Below are 20,922 nucleotides of genomic sequence, written 5' to 3'. Positions count from 1 at the left end.
GAATAACTGGTGTGAGGGAGAAGAATCCAGATGACACATGTGGTGAAAAGGCACTAAGATCACAACTGTTATGTTGTAGAGCATGCTCTGCAATAGTATTATGTGTGTTGCCAGTATGCACCCTCTTCCAATATCCATACATCCTAACTAAGAACCTGGTGGTAGTATGCTGATGTAAAAGGCTGAACAGTGTTTGCATAACAGCTGGTATACAACATGTGTCATTTCACAGGTGGCTCTTCCTTTGATAGTACATGATTTGCCAGTTACAGGGCTAGTATAGGTGTTGTAGAAGCGTGTGAAGGGCTGTTCTTATGATGGCGAGAGTCACAGGAGTGGAAGCCATAGGATGGAAAAATGTGTGCAGAAGGGGCATAGGGTCTGTCATAGATGTAGTGGAGATGGTGATGAAAAATTGTTCATGGTGTGGTGAGCAAAATGCCAGACAGAATTGACCTCATTTCAGGGATGATTTAAGGAAGTCATAGCCTTGTCAGAGTAGCTGATTATTATCCTGGTCTTGAATGTACTATAAGCTCTGTCAGTAGAGTGTTTGCCCACAAAAGGCAAAGGCACTGGGTTCCAGTCTTGGTCTGGCATACAGTTTTAATCAGCCAGGAAATTTCAACAGGTATTTTCAGTGTTATAGATCCTTTGTTCAAGGATGCACCACACAAAATTATTGCACCAGCATACAATGGTGCAGCTGCAATGAGTGGCCATACAGGTGGCATGCAGGTAAAAACTAAAACAGTGTATCCTAACTGTTGTGCACAGCAATTAAATTTAACAATGGAACATGCTGCTTCACAAAATCAATTATCTACAGTGTTCTTTTTAAATCAGTCAGTTTTTTCATCCTTCTTTTCAAAGTCACTGGGACAACTTTCTGCAGTATTGGTACTGTATGAAGTATTCCTAGTGGGTCAGCTAGTAGATGGAATTTTAAATCATGGATCATAAATGTGGTGCACAGTAATAAATCCTTGCTGATGGGTGTTTATCAGCACTGCAAGAAACAACATCTGTCCAAATTTGTTGTCAAGCAGTTTAGCTCCACCAGAATCTAGAAGATGAAAAATTCTTCTTTTGGGTATTGTTCTTCAAAAAGTAATACCTCATGTGGATATCATGTTCAGTTAACTGCAGGCAAGATCTGTTGAGGCTGTAAAGTAAAAAGTTCGGCATCCCATTTCACAGAAGTCAGTAATAATATAAGTGCCTCAATTGGTGACCATGATACCACAGATACAGCCACAGCCACCTCTCACAGCAAGTGCCAGATAAGTGTTTGCTGACATTCTGATGCAAAAGAAGTCTGTGACAGGATTAACAGAGAAGTCCTTGATTGTTTCCAAGATCTAGATCATCCAGATGCAGCTATGTTGTTGGATTTCTCAAAGTTTGAAGAATACTCAAATATTTTTCCCAGAGAGAGAAATTAATGTTGATATCCAGTTGTAGCCCATGTTGGAGATATGGAGTTTAACCTCCATACCTCCAACATTGTTGGTATAGTACCAATGGCCAGACTTAAGGAATATTGCTGGAGCGGTATCATTACTCCAATTCATTTTGAACAGCAACTGGTGAACCTGTAAGATGTTTTTCATCTTTGAACAGAATTAAGACCTTTCTCCAGAATACCATGTCAGAGCAGTGACTTAATGCCCTGCCAATGCTCTCCATTGAAAAAAAAATCGTAACCAATGTTGAGAGTACAACTCTAAAGTTATAGATAAAGTCTGCAGCAGAAAATGGCAATGTATGGACTTCATTTTTCATCACTGAATAAGTACTACTTCTTATTTTAATATAATTTTTATAAATCTATTTATATTTGTAATATTGTAGCACATGGGTAAAATTTTTCATGAGCTGCCAGTGGCTTTATCATTACCTGTTGGGTTTCCAGGATTTATAATGACTATAGCGCGAGGATTACATACTTTTTTAGCTTCACCTATGGCATGTTGCAGCTCAGTTACATCCAAGCCCCAGCATCTTTCTTCGTCCAGATAATATGGTATCTAAAAAAAAAAAAATTGCAAATGCTGTTATTTGCACAAGTAATTTGTGTATAGCTCACCAAATACAAAACACCCACACTGAGAGATTATGGAACAACAAGACAAAAGTAAATGCTCTGACCTGCACCATGTTAAATTCTGAAAGAGTAGCAGAGTATATAGGATACTGGGGAATTGGAATCATAACACCAGGTTTTTTCCCATTTATTTCTCCAATCAGCAACTTCAGCACTACCTGGAACATTAATAACATTCATAATAAAATATTTTCCACCTTTCAGTTCTTGTTTATCAACAAATATGTGTGTGTGGGTTTTGAGAGGGAAGGGTAGTCATTGTACGTGGTGGGTGTGGGCATGGAGCATGTGCACTTGTGTGTGCTATCAAATTCTGTAATAATTTAATGACACCAGAAATAGCAGTTTGTTACCTTTATGCCTACAGTTGCACCAGATGTCAACACAATGTCCTCCCAAGAACTTGGGGCACCATCTCTCTTTTCTATAAATTCTGCTACATGTCTACGAATCACTTCATTTCCAGCAGTTTCAGAATATGATCCTAGAAAATTTTTCGAAGTACCTTTGAAAAATACTGATGTGGCAGTGGTGTGCTGTAAGACAGTGAACCGAATAGCTTAAATGGTTGGAGTAAATAATTCAGTAGTGCAGTCATACAAACCAACACTGCCACCTGGACAACTAGCCAGGATCTCTTTGGCTTGATGTTTCACATCATAGGGAAACATGGGGTCATCTAGTAACATTGGATATGAAACCAGAGCAAGCACCTGAAATAAATACTACAGTAAAATGAACAGTATATATGTATTATCATATGTATAAAGTATGAAATACAATTTTCAAGAGAGATCCATTTTGAAATTTCTGATTATATGTACTAAAGTCACCTGTCTAATAAATGTAATAGGCACTTGTCCCATGGCATGGCAGTCACCGATGTTTGCTTTAATAACTTCTGTAAATGGTTTCTTGACACCCTAGGCAAAACAACCAAACAGTAAGAAGTTAATTAAAAACAAGAACTCTTTTTACACTAACAACATATGTAGCCTTTACACGCCTTGAGCAACAGAGGCACAAAAAAATGCAGTAAACTGTTTAGATTTCAGTCATTTGTCACACTGCCAGTGTAACATTAAACTAATCATGGGTGAGGCACTCACAATTAAACACAATAAATTCTGCAGCCAAAGAGTTATAACTGACCAAACATAATTTTCAAATCTGTGCAGCACTCGGCATGTCATCTGTAGTGATTCAAGAATTTCCACGTAAATTCTGGAACTACTCAGCCTTCTGCTGCCTCAAACACATGATGTTTTAAAGATAAGTGTGAGAGAGAGTCTATTTACTGTGCAAAACCTGTCTGTGTGTGCAGGATGGATGTTGGTCATGGGAGAACAGGAGCTGCATCAGACGAGTGACACTGATAGGTGTTTGCCACGCACACTATAGAACCTGAATGGAAAGTACAAGGAGTAATTACGTGTTATTCCTTGGTGGTCGAATAATTGTAACTGTTATAGACAATTGAAACATGTTTTGTCTAGCGAATCTTTCTTAATCTTGATGGTAGACTTGCTAGAAGCAAGAACTGTCTTTGAATTTCTGGTGGTTATTAAACCCACATATTTAAGAGTATCCGATGGTTAACAATGCAGTTGACTTGCAAGAGTTTGTATGCTTATGTGAAACTTGTGGAAATGAAATTATACCTGAACTGAACTGAAAGTATTAAGAGGGTACCAAGTTATTTCAAGAAAGAGAGAGTCTTTTTTAGTTCCTCTAACCAGCATTATTTCTTCAGAGAAGAAATTGTGGAGATTGACACAGCCGGGTATCTAGAGAAGGGGACCTTGTAAACATTTCAAGTAAGTCAATTGTAGTAACAGAAGTGTTAAGTTCGCAATACAGTTTTGAACCGCTTCTCTTGTTGCCAAAACCATTAGACATCTGCAAAACGGGGGGCAGATCTCCACTTAAAGTTACAGTTACGCTGATGAGCCAAAACATTATGGCCAACTGCTTGATAGCTTATTTGTTCATCTTTGGAACAAAATATATCACTCATTCTGCACATCAGGTATCTGACTTTTTGTTGGTAGGTTTAAGGTGCTATGTGGCAGTAAATGTCTATGCTCAGGCCATGTAATTGTCATTAATAACAGCCCGCAGTTTGCATACACAGTGATGGCACCTGATAGTGACTCAGATGGGTGTTGAAAGGAGGGTGTACAATGAACATCAACAAGAGCAAAACATGGATGATGAAATGTAGTCAAATTAAATCAGGTGATGTTGAGGGAACTTTGCTAAAAATGGCTTGAGTGTCTGTTGTGAGTCACCACTGGGGGACTTTCAGGTAGGTTGTACCAGGAAAGACACACACATTAATTTGGGAAATGGTTGGCAGTATTTTGTTTGTGATATTGCTGAGCATGTACACAACAGATTAATGCACTTGAAAAGCAAAGAACAGACTCATGTAAGTCTCCAAATATACAATTCAACTAAGAGCTAATGCTTGACAAAGATAATTTCACAAAACATATTGTTGCTCAGAGGTGAAGTTCCCACAGTCTTCTCCCCAGGCCCATCATGACTATAGTTATGCTCATTTGAATGGTTCTTACTCTTATTTACAGTTGATGTTCCTTCATACAAAGGAGAAATCTACTTGTAACTTTAGCAAGACAAAAACTACAGAGTTCAAACTCCATTACCAGCATAACTCCATGGGGACATTGCTCCTATTACAACCACCCAGGGAATAAAATGGAGTTGTACAATGTACACATTCCATAGTTAGCTTCTTCCATACCTATCTACGCCTGGCTTCATCCCATTATCTCACAACTAGTTTTCTGATAGTTTCTGAGAAATGTAAGTGGGTACAGAATCCACTAATCAGGTTCATTCAGCTGCAAATTGTAGCTCGTGTTGGCACTAATGACACCTCCCGCCTGGGTTCTTAGGCTATCCCAGATCGCTGCTGTAGTTTAGTTTGTTGGTTCACAACCTTTCTGATGCCATTACCCCAGAATGTAATCAGATATTAGGCAATATCCCCCCCTCCCCCCATACCATCATCAACTTTAGTGTCTAACTATAGAATGAAAAAGAATTCTCTGTGAACATTTACATTTTTAAAATAACAAAAGCTAAATGAGATTTAGTTTTTGCAGGCATTTTGCTAAACCACCAAGTAATGAGTCAATGAGGGTACTGCACATTTCTAACGACTTTTGTTTGTAGAATGATGATGCATTTCTCAGTGTATCACCTACAGGTCCTTCTCGGAAAACAATCATAACTATCCACATTGAGGATAAATTCTTGTTATAAAATATGCTTCCTCTGCACCATTCCTCTGCCGAGCAACATTTTCTTCACCTGTACCATGCACCCCCATTTAAAATGGACCAAATTAAAATCTGTGCACAATACATTGCCACAGATTTTGCTTTACCATGGTGTTAGACATGTCATGTTTACAGTGTTATACAGAATAGAACAAATTTCTTAGAAATTATTCATTGACATATAAAAACAATTTTTTTTGTAATTAACTTTTATTGATGATCAACAGTAACACACAATGATGAATCATGCTAATGGCCTACATTAATTTATGCAACAGAGTTGCATGTTTAAGGAAATTCTATAAAATGATATATTTTTGCCCTATTGCTGAAAATACTAAAGTGTTTAGACAAAATGAAAACTAATTTTTTGTTGACTGTGCTACAGAAAAAAATTTGACATATACACAGAGTGAAAATTCATTTAAATCATAATTGTACCAGTACATGTAGTCTGTATGTTTTCTCCTGTGTTGTCAGCATTCACTTAATTTTCCATTTTCCTGTTTCCAGAAATTTGTTTCCACATGAAAAATAAAGTGTTTTACTCCACTTCCAACTTTACATTTGTTCTATAGAAGTGCTCCTTACCTTACACCAACATCCAGAGATGAGATGTTCCTTCAGTTTTCTTTTGAAGGTGCTCTCTTCCTTTAGGCTCTTTATGCTAAGTGGCAGCCTGTTACAAAATAAGCTTCCTGCATTTGTTGGGTCCCCATATGTCATTTTCAATCACTTGCTGTAGATATGGTAGTTATCTCTAGTTCTTGTGTTGGGCTCATTTAAATCCCTATTTACAAGTGCTGTGCAATTTACCATTAGCAGAAGTATAGTCTCATACGTGTACAAACTTGGCACAGTCACTGTTCTAATTCTTTGAATTTGTTTTTGCTGGATTTTGTAAATCATCTAATTGTTGGACCCTTTACTTCTGAATTGGCTGAATTTGGAAGACTTCAAACTGCCAGTGCTTTGTGTTTGACCACTGCCACTAATAATGATAAATATTATTATGAATATATGGTGTTTGGCCCCAATTGCAGAGTGGTAACTATTACATAGTCACAATAATTGTGTTGTGCTGTCAGTTGGTTCATTTATTGTTATGAAATGAATACTTCAACAATTTCTGGTCTATTGTGAGAACTACTAACAATTCAGGGAAAGCATTTCCGTGATATATTTAAGGATATGTGATATGTGTGTCTCAGTTTTACTGTCATACATGCATGGTACAAAATACGTGTGTAGCTGGAGGACTAGTTGAGGCAGATAATGTTCATATACTCATCTCACAAGTTGTAAGCTTCTCCACATTGTGTCACATCTTAATATAAAAAAAGTCATTATTCTTAACTGGTGTAGGATGTTCATTTTAACTAAAGGCATTGAAGTATCTCGAAAGCTACACATTTGAACAAAAAAAGTTATAATTCCAATTTGTTTGTCTCAGAGGGTGACATTCAATCATATCCCCTCCGACCTTCTACCCTACTCCATGCGCGGGTGATGAGGGTCAACTTCGAAATCTTCAGTAGGAACCCCCATTTTATAGCAATTGTGGTTCTATGACAAAATCTACGTACATTTTGTCTGAAACATTCTCTTTGTTTTACCATAGATGGCGCTGTAATAAGAGGAATAGAAATGGGTACGCAATTGTAATTAACAACATGCTACTCAATGGCCCTTGATATGCAATGGCATATGGGATGCCACTTCCATGCTGTGAGGGTAGGAAAGGTCGATATCTTATAATTTATAATCAGAAGCCCCACTTGCAATATTGCATTCCTCTGAAATATCAAACAGGGGTCTATTTAATGATGTGTGTGTAAATAGGCTACATCTATAAAACTTTTTTGAGGGCTGTTACAAATTTATTTCAATATACGCTGTCCACTAGTAATTAAATATCAAATAAAATTACAGCAGTCTTCTAAAATCACAGAAATGACTGAGATGCTGCAAACACACTATTAACTTATAATTGCAAGCTACCATGACAAAGAGAACACACAAATTTGCTTGCTTGATTTATTAGTATACATCAATAGTCTAATCCCATTCTACTTAGAACAGCAATGGAAGTTGTTTTAAAAGCTGTTCCTATATGAATGGGTTAACAGGTGAAAGTTCATTGTCTACTGCAATATCCAAGTAAATGAAGATTTTTTTTAATAGAATAATGTAGTTTTTAAGGCCAACGATAGCTGATGAAATGGGAATCAGTGTGGATTCACAGCAATGTAGGTGGAGAAATTAGACATTTATCTGTTGCTTTTTTAATAAATAATGTTTCAGTATTTCATCGCAATAAAAACTGCATTAGCAGGTTAGTGAGATGAATCCCATGAGATTTAGTGAAAAAAGCAAATGTCAACATGCCTGCAAGAAAACTGCAAGTGTTGCAAACATAAACATACATGGATTCATACAGTTCTTATAGTTCTTATAATTAGTTTTACAGTAACTATAGATGGATCATATACTGTTGGTTCATACATTGTGTATTCATAAATGTTAAGTCATTATCTATAATTATTTATAATACTCATTTACAGCAGAAAAGCTTTTACTTGATAAATACATTGCATAACACAAGTAAAGGGCCACTTTTTGAAACCCCATAAATTGTGTCCCATTAGTATGTAGATCTATGAAATTTGGCTCAAAGGTGCCTACAAAAGCATTCCGTCTTCAGGCCACAAGTGGCCCATCTGGACTATCTGACCGCCATGTCATCCACAGATGAGGATGTGGTCGTTATGATGGTTTTCTTTGACCAGAGCCGCTACTATTCGGTCGAGTAGCTCCTCAGTTGGCATCACGAGGCTGAGTGCACCCCAAAAAATGGCAACAGCACATGGCGGCCTGGATGGTCACCCATCCAAGTGCCGGCCACTCCTGACAGCGCGTAACATCAGTGATCTGACGGGAACCGGTGTATCCACTGCGGAAAGGCCATTGCTTAAAGGTGCCTACAACCTTCCACAGTGATGGTGCAAAAGCATTGCTCACTACAATACCAGTGGGCTTGGTGACACATCAACTGGCAAGGTGTTGACACATGGAAAGAAAGAAAAAGCCACAGTTCAGAAGTTCATACGAGGTGTAAGGTGGCTCAATAAGTTAACATTACCACCAGATTTCATCACAATTCTGCTGTGGATGTGTCACACAATGGGGAGGCCATCACGCCTACTCTTACCCAAATTTCACCCCTTTTTTTGACATCTCTGTGATAGAGCTCAGAACAGCGACACCCAAAGTTGAAATCATGCTGTTTTTTATGGGTGGCCAAGGAAAACATTTCAGACACGCTGCCACTCACAATCGACATGAAAAGGCCTCAGGGGATGACATAATAAAGGTCGCCAGTAAAACCACCTCTTTCCTTCATGCATTGATTCCCACACATTTCACTGTGGAGAATGACAGTTCACAATGCGACGAGAAGTAGAACAACATTCTTGACAAACTTTGTCACTGATGACAACCCCAGACAATTCAACCCTCGAGTAAGGATATTGTTGGCGTGCTATCCCACTAAATGTGAACGCACCCCTTTGGACTGTAGTGAGACTGCACTTTTTGCTCTGTTGTACAGCGTGGTACCATTGGGGACCATTCAAAACCATTCAACAAAATATCAACATGATCCTCCGCAGGAAATAGCGCTTATTCTTTTTCAGCCATCTGTTTTGCACACCCTCCTGTGGCGTGATTGTGAGAGGGGGGAGGGGGGGGGGGGGGCAGCAAATTGACACATGTGTGAATAAAACTGCAAAGTGTCTCTCTAAGGCTACCCAATTCAGCAACTCCCTTGGTGTTACCCACCTACCTTTGTTGACCACCTTAAAAATATACATGTACTGAAATGACGCGCAACATACTCCTTTGTGCCTACAGACAGGCAGCTGCCTAGTCACTCCAGACACTCCACCAATTCCGCATGTATGCTAGCAGGGGCTAAACCAGAAGTGTAACTTGCATGCAGGTATGTAGGACTCCAACACATGTTGTTCAAAAGGCTCTAAGCACTATGAGACTTAACATCTGAGGTCATCAGCCCCCTAGACTTAGAACTACTTAAACCTAACTAACCTAAGGACATCACACACATCCATGACCGAGGCAGGATTCGAACCTGCAACCATAACAGGCACGCGGTTCCGGACTGAAGCACCTACCCAGCTAGCACTCAAGCTTATTTCAAGGTGGATATTGAGTTTAGGTTCAGTTGAAAATTCAAGATTGAAAAATCAACCTGTTACACAGCTTGTTTCAAGGTGGGTATTGAGTTTAGGTTCAGTTGAAAATTCAAGATTGAAAAATCAACCTGTTACACAGTTTACATCAAGCTGTAAAAATTTAGCTTGAATTAAAATAATTTTCCCAAGCTTGAAATAAACTGTAATTTCCCTGGAAGGCTGTACAACAGTTGCACGCGCAGCATAGCTTCCATAGACGTCCAGGGGAAGCGCCACAAACGTTTATAAGCCGTGACGTAAGGGTGTTGTCATGTGTGGCGTCATGACGGCGCGGAGTTTGGTTTTAGTGTGGCTGTCTCCAGTTCTGTTTTATCTTATTTTATTTACTTTTCTGAGCCTTGCTATGTTTACGGCCATTTTACCTTTGTGACGCGCGTTAATGGTTGTGGTTTGTTGACAAGTTTGTTTTATACTAGAAAACAGTTCGGTACGTTAATGTTACAAATATTAAATATTACGTAACGTAAAGTTACGTTTACGGCCATTTTACCTTTGTGACGCGCGTTAATGGTTGTGGTTTGTTGACAAGTTTGTTTTATACTAGAAAACAGTTCGGTACGTTAATGTTACAAATGTTAAATATTACGTAACGTAAAGGAATACCATATTCTTTTACGTAGAAAAATTGAGCCTGGATAAAAGTGAAATGGATTACCAGCTAAGAATACATATTACAAGTTGTTGAGCAAAAAGAGGTCATTTTAAACTAACTCTCTAATACGTGGCACAAATAAATTAAAACTTCTTCATAATTTTTTCACACCATTTCCATTCTGATATTTATTTAATTAATTAGGTTCAATAAATTCAGATTAATATTTATATAGCTTAAAACAAGCTGTAAATACCAGGCTGTATTCCACGTGTGTAGATACAGCTGGAGCCAAGCTTGATAAGTCAAGCTTGAAATATAGCTTGAACTCTGCCAACTTTGATGTTTGTTTCAAGCTTGAATCCAGCTAACAGGCCTGAATATTCCAGCTTTGATCAACTTGAACTTTACAGCTGGAAACAAGTTTGAAACTGGCTTACTGTGCTATCTGGGTAGAACTGCTTGGCCACAGTGGCCAGCCTTACATTTTCTCTCTTTACAGATATAATGGGTGATTTTTTCCATGTGTACAATCTCTGCACATTGATTTATGAGAGCAAACAGAACAAAAAAGGTCTAATGGACTTAAGTCTGGAAATGCGTGGTTTCCATGCTAGGGATCATTTATTAAATCATACTTCATTACAGAGACTGTGGTCCGATACACCCTCCACCATGGACCCACAGTCACAGTAGCCATGGTTTCCTCCTAGATGATAGTACATCATGCCCTAGCGCCCTCTGCTGCCACAGTAATTGCTAATGTTGTGTCCGATTCACTTCTCTTGCTGACTCACCTTGTAGTGGATGTGATAGAGTATTGTAGACAATGGTTCAATATTCGAATTGAGGGCTTTCCATTATGGAAAGGGAAATGGTAATGGGCGGCAGGCAGCAGGGTTGTATCAGGAGATCTATCCCTGCCAACAACAACCACAGAATTCAATGTTTGCAACTGTGTTTCGCCATTCATCTGAGAGAAGGTCATTTCAGGAAGCAGGAAATCATGAAGGACGTACTCGAAATGTTTGGACACCAGACTTGGAGGAAAATATGATTAACAGTGTGGAAGGCAACCACGGAGTAAGTATTAGGCAGTTGGCCCAACAGTGTAGGTTAAGCCAGACGTCTGGAATTCTCCATCATAATTGTTACTACCCTTATCACTTACAGAGTGTGCAGGTCTTATTAGTGACAGACTTTCCACATGAGGAGCAGTTTTGTCACTGGTTTCTTCACCAGGCAACCACAATTCCGGTATCTCTGTCATCCATTGTATTTACACATGAGGCTATCTTTACACAGAGTGGTATCTGTGGGATAGTATGCAGAACCCCCATGGGATGTTGACAGCGAATCATCAGCATTGGTACAGCTGGAATATGTGGGCCAAGTTAATTGGCGACTATATTTTGGGACGAGTCTTCCTTCCACATCACCTAACAGGCTGGAACTATTGGCATTTCTTGCAGGTGACTTTGTCTCCCCTGCTGGAAGAAGTGGCATTGATAATTCGAAGGGTTATGTGACTGCTACATTGTGGTGCTCCAGCCCAATCATCCATTAATGTCCATATGCATCTCAGTCATGTATTCTGTGGTCAATAGATCAGATGAGGGAGTCCAGTTGCATAGCCTGCTCATTCCCTGGATCACAACTTGTGCGATTTCTAGTTATGGGGCCATCTCAAAAGTATTGTGTATGCAGAGCCCACTCTAGATGTGGAGACACTGGAACAGCAGATTGATGCTGCCTTTGGCACTGTTCGGGTGCAGCCTGCCTGATGTGAATGTGTGAGACAAAACATGCTACGGTGCATACAAACATGTTTGTGGTACATGGAAACCCTTTTCAATACATACTGTAACTGTGGCTATGTGGTACAGAGCATATTAGACCGCACTCTCTGTAATAATGTATGATTGAATAAATTGTCTGTAGCATGGAAACCATACATTTCCGAACATAAGTTCATTAGATCTTTTTTGTTCTGTATCCTCTCTTCAATCGATCCCAAGAAAGAATCGTCCTGTATTTTAAGGTGCCCAAAAATGTTCGGCAGGTGGCATTGAGGGTGTTGCCGAACTGGGTAAGCTTAGAGAGAATCCTTTACGATTGCATCTCCGGCCCCCCTTGCGATCATGTTACAAGAGGATGTGAAACAGTAGGGATGAAAAAGCATAAGCATCCTTTGATGCAGGGCATCACGTTCAAATTTCGTAGAATGGTTTTGAACAGTCCCTGGCGATTCCATCTTGTACGCCAGAGCAGAAATAGCGTTTGCACTGCACTCTAAGGGGGTCAGATCAGGTTCAGTGGGGTTGCTAGCCCACCATGTCCTTAGAGTAAGACTGGGTCGTCTGGGGAGTGTCACCAGTGTCAAAAGTTGTCAAGAACATCGTCCTGCTCCTCATCACACTGAGAACTTTTGTTTTAGACTGCGAAATGTGTGGGAATAAATACCCAAAGGAGAAGGACAGTTCCGTTGACGCACTTTATGCCACCCTGTGAGGTCTTTCCGTTTCGATAGTGAGCGGCGCTGTGTCTGAATGTTTTTTCTCGGTCACCCATAAAAGACCGCTTGATTTCAACACTGCCTCCATCGTAGAGGCATCGAAAGAAGGGGTGAAATATGGGTAAGAGTAGGTGTGACAACCTTCCCACTGTGCGACAACCCACGGTGGTGTTGTGCATCACCTGGTGAAATTTGGTGCCAATGTGGCATCATTAACCTAACTCACAGCTATCATGAACTTCTGAGCTCTAGTCCGCCCCGGTAGCTGAGTGGCTCCGCCCCGGGTAGCTGAGTGGTCAGCGCGACAGACTGTCAATCCTAAGGGCCCGGGTTCGATTCCCGGCTGGGTCGGAGATTTTCTCTGCTCAGGGACTGGGTGTTGTGTTGTCCTAATCATCATCACGATTCTTTCTTGGGATCGATTGAAGAGAGGATACACAGTCGGCTCTCAGCCGTGGCAGCGTGCGGACGGCCCCGCGCGCCGGCCAGTGCTCCGCTGCAGGCGTTGTTTACTTCCGCGTCGTAGCTTTCAGGCTTGCGTCCGTCCACCGTGAACAACATGTCGAGCGCTTACCGCCGTGCGACCCTTAAAGTTTCCTTCCCAGCTGAACATGCGCGACCTCGTGCACATGAAGTTGAAACGTTCATACGTGAAGAAGTTCGTTTAGATCCTAACCACGTTATCGGAATCCATTTTTCGATCACGAGTAGTGTCGTTCATATTAAAATGACAAACACCGAGGTGTGTGAAGATGTTATTCGCCGCCATGCCAATAGACTTAAGTTCAAATACTCTGATGGTCACGTCGGAGCTGTAACACTTGAACTCGCAGAGTACGGTCAACGCACGATTAGGGTGTTTGAACTACCTTTTGAAGTGCCGAAGGACGAAGTTGTCTCTGCGTTACAACCATACGGTAACGTCATCGGTTACGTAGAGGAAAAATGGCAAACCTTCACGACCTACCATGTCCTTAATGGTGTGCGTCAGGTCAAAATTGAACTGAAAAAACATATTCCATCATACCTGACCATTGGCGGGGTGCGAGCCATTGTCATGTACGACGGCCAACCCCGAACGTGTGCGGGTTGTGGACAAGAAGGCCACGTCAGATCCGCCTGCATGCGACGCCGCCTGATCCAGACGCCGGTCGGCGAGGAAGCGTCCCCAGCGGTGATGACTCAGATCCCTGTCACATACGCCAAGGTTGCCCAGGAAGGTAGCACGTCTACACAGAGTCTTCCTGCTCCGTTGACGTCGTCTGATCAGGTAGATGCAACCGCTCCTGAGATTCCTTCTGAGGTGCCCCAGACGCCAGATCCTAACCTGCCGAATCATCGCAGCACTGTGACTGAAAATGCTACTGAGATGGACGTTGATCCGGGAGTGGTACCTACTTCTGCTTTCCTTCAGACTGGTCCGGAGTCAGACGAAAGCCACCCGCAATCGGACTCTGAACGACTTGTTCGAAAACAAGGGTCGACACGAAAGAGAAAAAAACGTAGCCGTACACCCCCTGATGAATCCATTCTACGGATGGATACCGGAGATGCAGACCCGAAGATGGACGACAAACCGATCTTTGATGACCGAAAGGCTGATGCGAAAGACCCGCCACAGGCGACCACTGGCAACGAACACCCCTCCTTACTGACGCCGTCGCCCCCACAGGTCGACGTTGAAGAGAGCCTATCCGATGAGACGAAAACTACGTCTCCTCTCCACGTGGATGACGTGCACAGCCGATGCCCTACCGCAGCATCAGTCTCCTGGGCAGACGATGTGGAGATCGAAGGGACTGGGGTGGATGCTGCTGATGATGGGGCACCCCCATCGGTTGCGCCCGCGCCCGCAAACTCTCCACAATAGCAGCCTCTTCAGCGGACCGGCAAGATCGACGACCTCTCGCTCCTGAAGAAGAAGCCCCACCTGTGCCTGTGGGACTCCAACACCAGCATTATCGTGTCGCAACGATTAACCTCGCGACCATTCGTGCGCCCCACAAACTAGCGCTGCTCCGCGATATGATTTATGATGCGGACATAGATATTGCGCTTTTTCAGGAAGTGCATGTCGCCGATTTTTCACCACCACATGGCTTCACGGTGCATCTTTCTCCCGCTTCGGACACCGGTAGTGGTGTTGCCATCATCTTACGCGAAGGTCTTCCTGCCGAAGATGTCCTATACCTCCCCAGCGGCAGAGGTATGGCCCTTACTCTCTTTGGTGTACGCATCATCAATATTTATGCGCCGTCGGGCTCCAGCTACCGTCGTGAACGCAATGCCTTCTTCGCGAATGAAGTCACACCCCTTTTTATGGGACCATACGATGACTGGATCATGGGTGGAGACTTCAACTGCACCCAGCGAACTCAGGATCAATTGCCGCGTCACTCACCATGCGCAGCTCTGGAAACAGTCGTCACGCGGCTACAATTTGTCGATACGTGGAGACATGTTCACGGTGATCTTTTGGGCTTTACGTACCACACTGCGCACTCCTCTAGCCGACTGGATCGCATCTACATCTCGCGATCCCTAATTCCACACACTCGACAGGCTGAAATCTGGCCTGTTGCTTTCTCAGACCATGAGGCTTACTTCTGTGATGTTGTTCTCACAAGACAGGCAGTATGGCACGGACGTGGTTTATGGAAACTGAACACGGCACTTCTTAATTCGCCTGACTGTCGACTTCTAATAGAAGACACTTGGATCACATGTAATAGACGCCGACCCACGTATCCGTCTACCATATCCTGGTGGATCCAGTGTGCAAAACCTGCTCTTCGAAAAACTTTAATCCGGTATGGCAAAGATGTTGTCGCCTGGAGGAAGAGCACTATGGACTTTTACTACAGGATCCTACGAGAATGCTCCACGATGCCAGCCTCCCCTGAGCGCCATACAAGGATGAACCAAGCTAAGGCCCAAATCTCCAATCTCATGCGACGGCATTTGGAAGGGGCGATAGTACGATCTCGTACTGCTGATCGCATGCCTCATGAACATCCGTCGATGTACCATATCATCCAAGAACGACAAAATCGACGCCGAAAATTGATTCACGTCCTAACGGATCAAGAAGGGCGTCGCTACGTAACCCAATCTGCCATAGGGAATGTGCTTCACGCCCACTACCGGCAGCTCTACGCCGCAGTTCCACATTCCCCAGAGTTGATCGAGGAAGTCTCACAGCTCAACTTCGGTGGTATCCCAGGAGATGCGGCGATTGACTTGATGTCGGAGGTGACTGATGAGGAAGTCCGCGATGCGATCCGGGCAGGAACCATCAATCGCTCCCCGGGCCCCGACGGTCTTCCCCTCGAATTTTATCGCACCTTCCGTGATTTGTTAGAGTCCACCTTCACCTCCATCTGTCGGGAACTGATGTCTCCGGAAGTACCTGTGCCGGACGCTTTCATGGAAGGAATTATTATTCCTGTACATAAACCGCACGGTGGCAACAATATCAGTGATTATCGGCCCCTCACCCTCCTTAACAGTGATATGAAAATCTTCACTCGCCTTTTGGCAGCACGACTTAAAAACGTTTGCGTCTTTGGACTTTAGTCAAGCTTTTGATAGGGTTGACCATTCGTTCCTTACGGCCGTTCTCCACCATATGGGTTTCCCGGTCGCCGTTATCACGGTAGTGATGCGCCTTCTGCGGGGTGCCTCATCCAGGATTATGTACAATGGCAGACTCACTCCACCGATAATAATAGGTCGATCCGTACGTCAAGGTTGCCCTTTATCAGCAATTTTGTACGCCTTTTCCTTGGAATCCTTGCTATGTGGACTAAGACAACGTTTGGTAGGGTTGTCCATAGATCGCTACCGATTCTGTTGCACGGCCTATGCTGACGATGTCGTCATCTGTTTACGTAATGCCGACGAAGTTCGAGCTGTTTTGACGTGGGTAGCGACTTATGGTGAGGCGTCGGGTAGCTCTTTAAACGTACGTAAGTCACAAGTTATGTTCATTGGCGCGGGACTTCCCGTGGAGTGCGTTACACCTCTCACCACCGTTGATACCATTCGTTGTTTGGGAATAGATTTTTCATCTGATCTCCGGCGTTCAGCCACCATCAACTGCCGACGCCTCCTTTTAATGATCAGAGCAGGTCTTATGGACCATCGCCTTCGATCCCTAGATATTCTCCAACGAGCTCGATATGTCAATACATATATCGCATCCCGAGTTCCCCATGTAGCGCAAGTTCTACCTTTCCCGCTTACTGTGGCACGTCGCATGTTGGCAGCGATGGCATCTTTCGTCAGCTCTGGGATGTTGTTCAAAGTTAACTATGCGACCCTTACTCTTCCCCGTGAACGAGGTGGGATAGGTCTGTTTCACGTGCCGGATAGAGCTCGCGCACTATTTGTCAGCTCCCAGATGACGGTATGGACACGTTGCCCAACGAGCCTCACTGGTCTCCTCCTGTCGGCATACTCGCCGGTCTCACTGTCAGCCCCAGTGATAATCTCGGATGTTCCGGCCCAGTTCCATTATATACGGTACTTCTTTCTGGAACTCAGTTATCTACGCCTCACCTTACCAAGACAGCTTTTACTCAAGACAAAGGCAGTATCCAATGTCCTCCAATTAGGTCGTCCACCTAACCCGATTGAACAAAAGTTCCCCCAGGTTGACTGGCGTCATGTATGGCGCGCGGTGTTCGCCTGTTACCTTGACACGAATGTTCAATCTGTCTGGTACATAACTGTCAATGGTAAGCAAATCAACCAATTTCGCCTTCATCGTATCCACCTCGCCCAATCACCTCTATGCTCCACGTGTGGAGTGCCAGACAATGATGAACATCGGTTTGTTTGCGGACCGGCGGCGGAGGTTTGGCACTTGGTTCGACGTATTGTGGCTTTTCTAACGCGGGACATTCCGGATCGGATTACTCCCCTTTCATTATTATTTCCGGAACGTGACTATTTTCCTCGGACAAAGACCAATGCTGTGAATTGGATTCGCGGACATGCCATTCACTACTTATTTGGACAAACTGTAGACTCTGCACTCGATTTTTGGACATACCTCAATGACCGTCATTATGTCGTTGTCCGTCACCCAAAATACAGACAATTTTTCTCGAACTTCCTTGGGAGTGCTTTCCACGAGCCGCCTCGCAGCTGGAATGTGTTAAGCCAAGAGAGAAGAAGGTTTCCTGTTTGAACCAATGAACATTTCTGAACAATTGAACGGAACACATCAATTTCGAGAAGACGTGACTCAACATATTACCAGCGGGACGCAGAAGGCCTCTTATCAATTACACCAAAAAAAAAATTAAAATAAAATTCAGAAAAAAGAAGATTTTGTTTTGTTTTTAAGGATAGCCCTAACCTTGATTTCCCATATTTCCCCTGGTATATAGGCAGCTCTCTGGGGTAGGTTTAGTCAGGAGCCAACGCCTGAAGTGGCCCAGATTTTTCTTTTTTCTTTTTTTTTTTTGTTATAGGATGAAAAGTGGCGGTGGCACTTGTTTTTTTTAGTTCCATTTCATTAAAAAAAAATAGGGGTAAAAAAATAAAAAAAAATAAAAAAAAGTTCAAAAAAGCAAAAAAAAAAAGAAAAAAAAAGCGGTAAAAAAACAAAAACACAAAAAAAATAAAAAAACAAAAAACAAAAAAACAAAAAAAAAACAAAAAAAAGTGGTCAGCGTGACAGACTGTCAACCCTAAGGGCCCGGGTTCGATTCCCGGCTGGGTCGGAGATTTTCTCCGCTCAGGGACTGGGTGTTGTGTTGTCCTAATCATCATCATTTCATCCCCATTGGCGCGCAGGTCGCCGAAGTGGCGTCAAATCGAAAGACCTGCACCAGGCGAACGGTCTACCCGACGGCAGGCCCTAGCCATGCGACATTTCCATTTTTCTGAGCTCTAGCTCTTTCTCGCATGTGCGGACACCATGCTGTTTGAAGTATCACTGAGCCAGATGGGGACGTCACAGAGAGCCACGTTTTTGCATTGTTGTAGAGGAAAGTTCCAGGCGTCTTTGAGCCAAATTTCAAACTTCAAGTCACGATGGGGGATAATTACGAGGTTTGGAAGAACCGGCCCTTTATCTGAGTTGCACAATGTTTGTTTTTAGTCTTTGGCTAAAAGTTTGAAGTTCATTTACAATTTCATTTTTCCGTGGTAGCCTGTTGTACATTTTTAGGCCGTTATATAGCATACTATTCTGTGTTTTGACTTGTTTAGGCATAAGTAATGACTGGATCTTGTTTCATGGTCATGTATTGAGCTGTTTGGTATACTGGTGAATATTCTTTTATTATGTACCTTACAGTCTGGAAGATGTATTCACATGGGAGTGCTAGGATTTCCAACTTTTTGAATAAATCAGTACTGGGGTCCTTATTTTTAATGTTTGTTACTTACAACCCTTTTCTATGCCTTGAAGACAGTCTGTATGTTGCCAGTACTTTTTCCCCAAAATATATCATGACTGTGGATTAAGTGCACCTTTCGAAAACAGGACACTTTGTGGCATGAAATATTGCACACCGGTGGAGGTATTCACAGTGCATAACATGCTTTGGATAATATCTTTTCCAAAGTCTTTACATGTTCTGTCCATTTCAGCTGCCAGTCTGCAGTCAACCCCAAGAATTTGGTTTCCATTACACGTTCTAATAAATCATCATTAAGTTTTGATCGAGCATCATTCTGTCTTTTATTCAACTGGAAGTATATAGCCTACAATTAGTTTCCTTGCCATTAAACGTTACTTTATTTTTCAACGACCGGTTGTAGACATCTTTGAGGATTGAATTAGCCTTTTCTATCAAGTGTGTTGGAGTTTTACCTGTGATCACAGTGCTGCTGTTATCAGCAAACAGTATTCTTTCTCCACGTCTGACACTCTGCACGAAATTATTAATATACACTGGTGTCCGAAATTAACGCAACAAACCGCTGCTTCCCCGTCCTGTGTCTATCACGATACAGTCATACAAACTGTCAACAGATGCCCGTAGGATCTTCTGCAGGGAAGATGGTATTCAACGGACAACCACGCCAACAATGACGTCAGGGCACCTGTCAAACTGGGTAATGTTTGCTACAATCGCTGTGTGCACTGTCACAGACGGTGCAGTGTGCACAGAGAGCCGTAGGAAGAATGGAAGCAGGACAGTTGCAAACTGATGTGGCCCGATGGCTTAATGTGAATCGTTCTGTTGTTTCTCGGATGTTGCGACAGATTATAGAGATCGAAACTGTGTCCCAAAGACCAGGGCAGAACCGACCACGTGTGACATCAAAAAGAGAGGACCGTTATTTGGCTGTACGGGCACTACATACGGACTTAGCATTGGACAGCAACTGGCATCTGATCTCGCAGCACCCATTGGACGTGTTGGTCTAAGGCGCTGCAGTCGTGGACTGTGCGGCTGGTCCCGGTGGAGGTTCGAGTCCTACCACAGGCATGGGTGTGTTTGTTTGTCCTTAGGATAATTTAGGTTAAGTAGTGTGTAAGTTGTACCGAGGCAAATGGTGTACAGGAGGCTTTGGCAGAGACCTGCTGTACTGTTTACCTCCAACGCTTCTTCACTGGCGGGGACGTCTACAGTGGAGTCGTCAACATGCTACCTGGACAGTCGAAAAGAGGGCCAATGTTCTCTTTACAGATGAGTGGCGATTTGGTATGGAGAGTGATTCTCGACGGATTTGTATCTGGAGGGCACATGGAACACGAGTTTGGGACCCAAAGATTATGGAGAGAGAGACCAATATCGAGGGGGATCCCTAATGGTGTGGGCAGGGATTAGGTTAACCACTCTAACGCTTCTTTATGAAGTTGTGCGGGTGAATCGGCAAGGTTCAGCTGCTGTGAGGTATCGTGGCGAGACCTTGAGACCGCATGTACGGTTGTTCGAGGTGCTGTGGGCTCAGACTTCGTATTCAAGGACTACAATGCTCGACCTCATGGAGCATGGGCGGTTGATGTTTTCTTGGAAACGGAAGATATTCGACGCCTGGTGTGGCCTTCTCGCTCTCCTGATTTGAATTCCATAGGGCATGTCTGGGATGCACTAGGGAGATGGGCTGCATCACATCAGCATCCACCAATCAATTTCCAAGACGTGAGCAGCTCTGCAAGA

At 42.9% G+C, this 20,922-nt stretch overlaps 1 protein-coding gene across 3 annotated transcripts in view; it reads right to left on the bottom strand.

Annotated features, from left to right (window-relative positions):
* The window catches only part of LOC124606848 (alanine aminotransferase 1-like), a 73,174-nt gene that overhangs the window by 33,285 nt on the left and 18,967 nt on the right, over positions 1 to 20,922 (bottom strand). For 2 of the 3 annotated variants that reach the window (XM_047138925.1, XM_047138924.1), the window contains exons 2-6: positions 2,941 to 3,030; positions 2,712 to 2,820; positions 2,461 to 2,591; positions 2,152 to 2,265; positions 1,901 to 2,030 (exon numbers count right to left, since the gene is read on the bottom strand). In XM_047138925.1, coding sequence (XP_046994881.1) covers positions 1,901 to 2,030; positions 2,152 to 2,265; positions 2,461 to 2,591; positions 2,712 to 2,820; positions 2,941 to 3,030 — 574 coding nt within the window. The remainder of the gene's footprint in view (positions 1 to 1,900; positions 2,031 to 2,151; positions 2,266 to 2,460; positions 2,592 to 2,711; positions 2,821 to 2,940; positions 3,031 to 20,922) is intronic. The other variant, XM_047138926.1, reaches the window with a different exon arrangement.

This window comes from Schistocerca americana, chromosome 3 (genome assembly GCF_021461395.2).
Source record: "Schistocerca americana isolate TAMUIC-IGC-003095 chromosome 3, iqSchAmer2.1, whole genome shotgun sequence".
NCBI classification, from domain to species: Eukaryota; Metazoa; Arthropoda; class Insecta; order Orthoptera; family Acrididae; genus Schistocerca; species Schistocerca americana.
The sequence above is the reverse complement of the archived record's forward strand: the minus strand, read 5'-3'. Positions and strand labels throughout refer to the sequence as shown.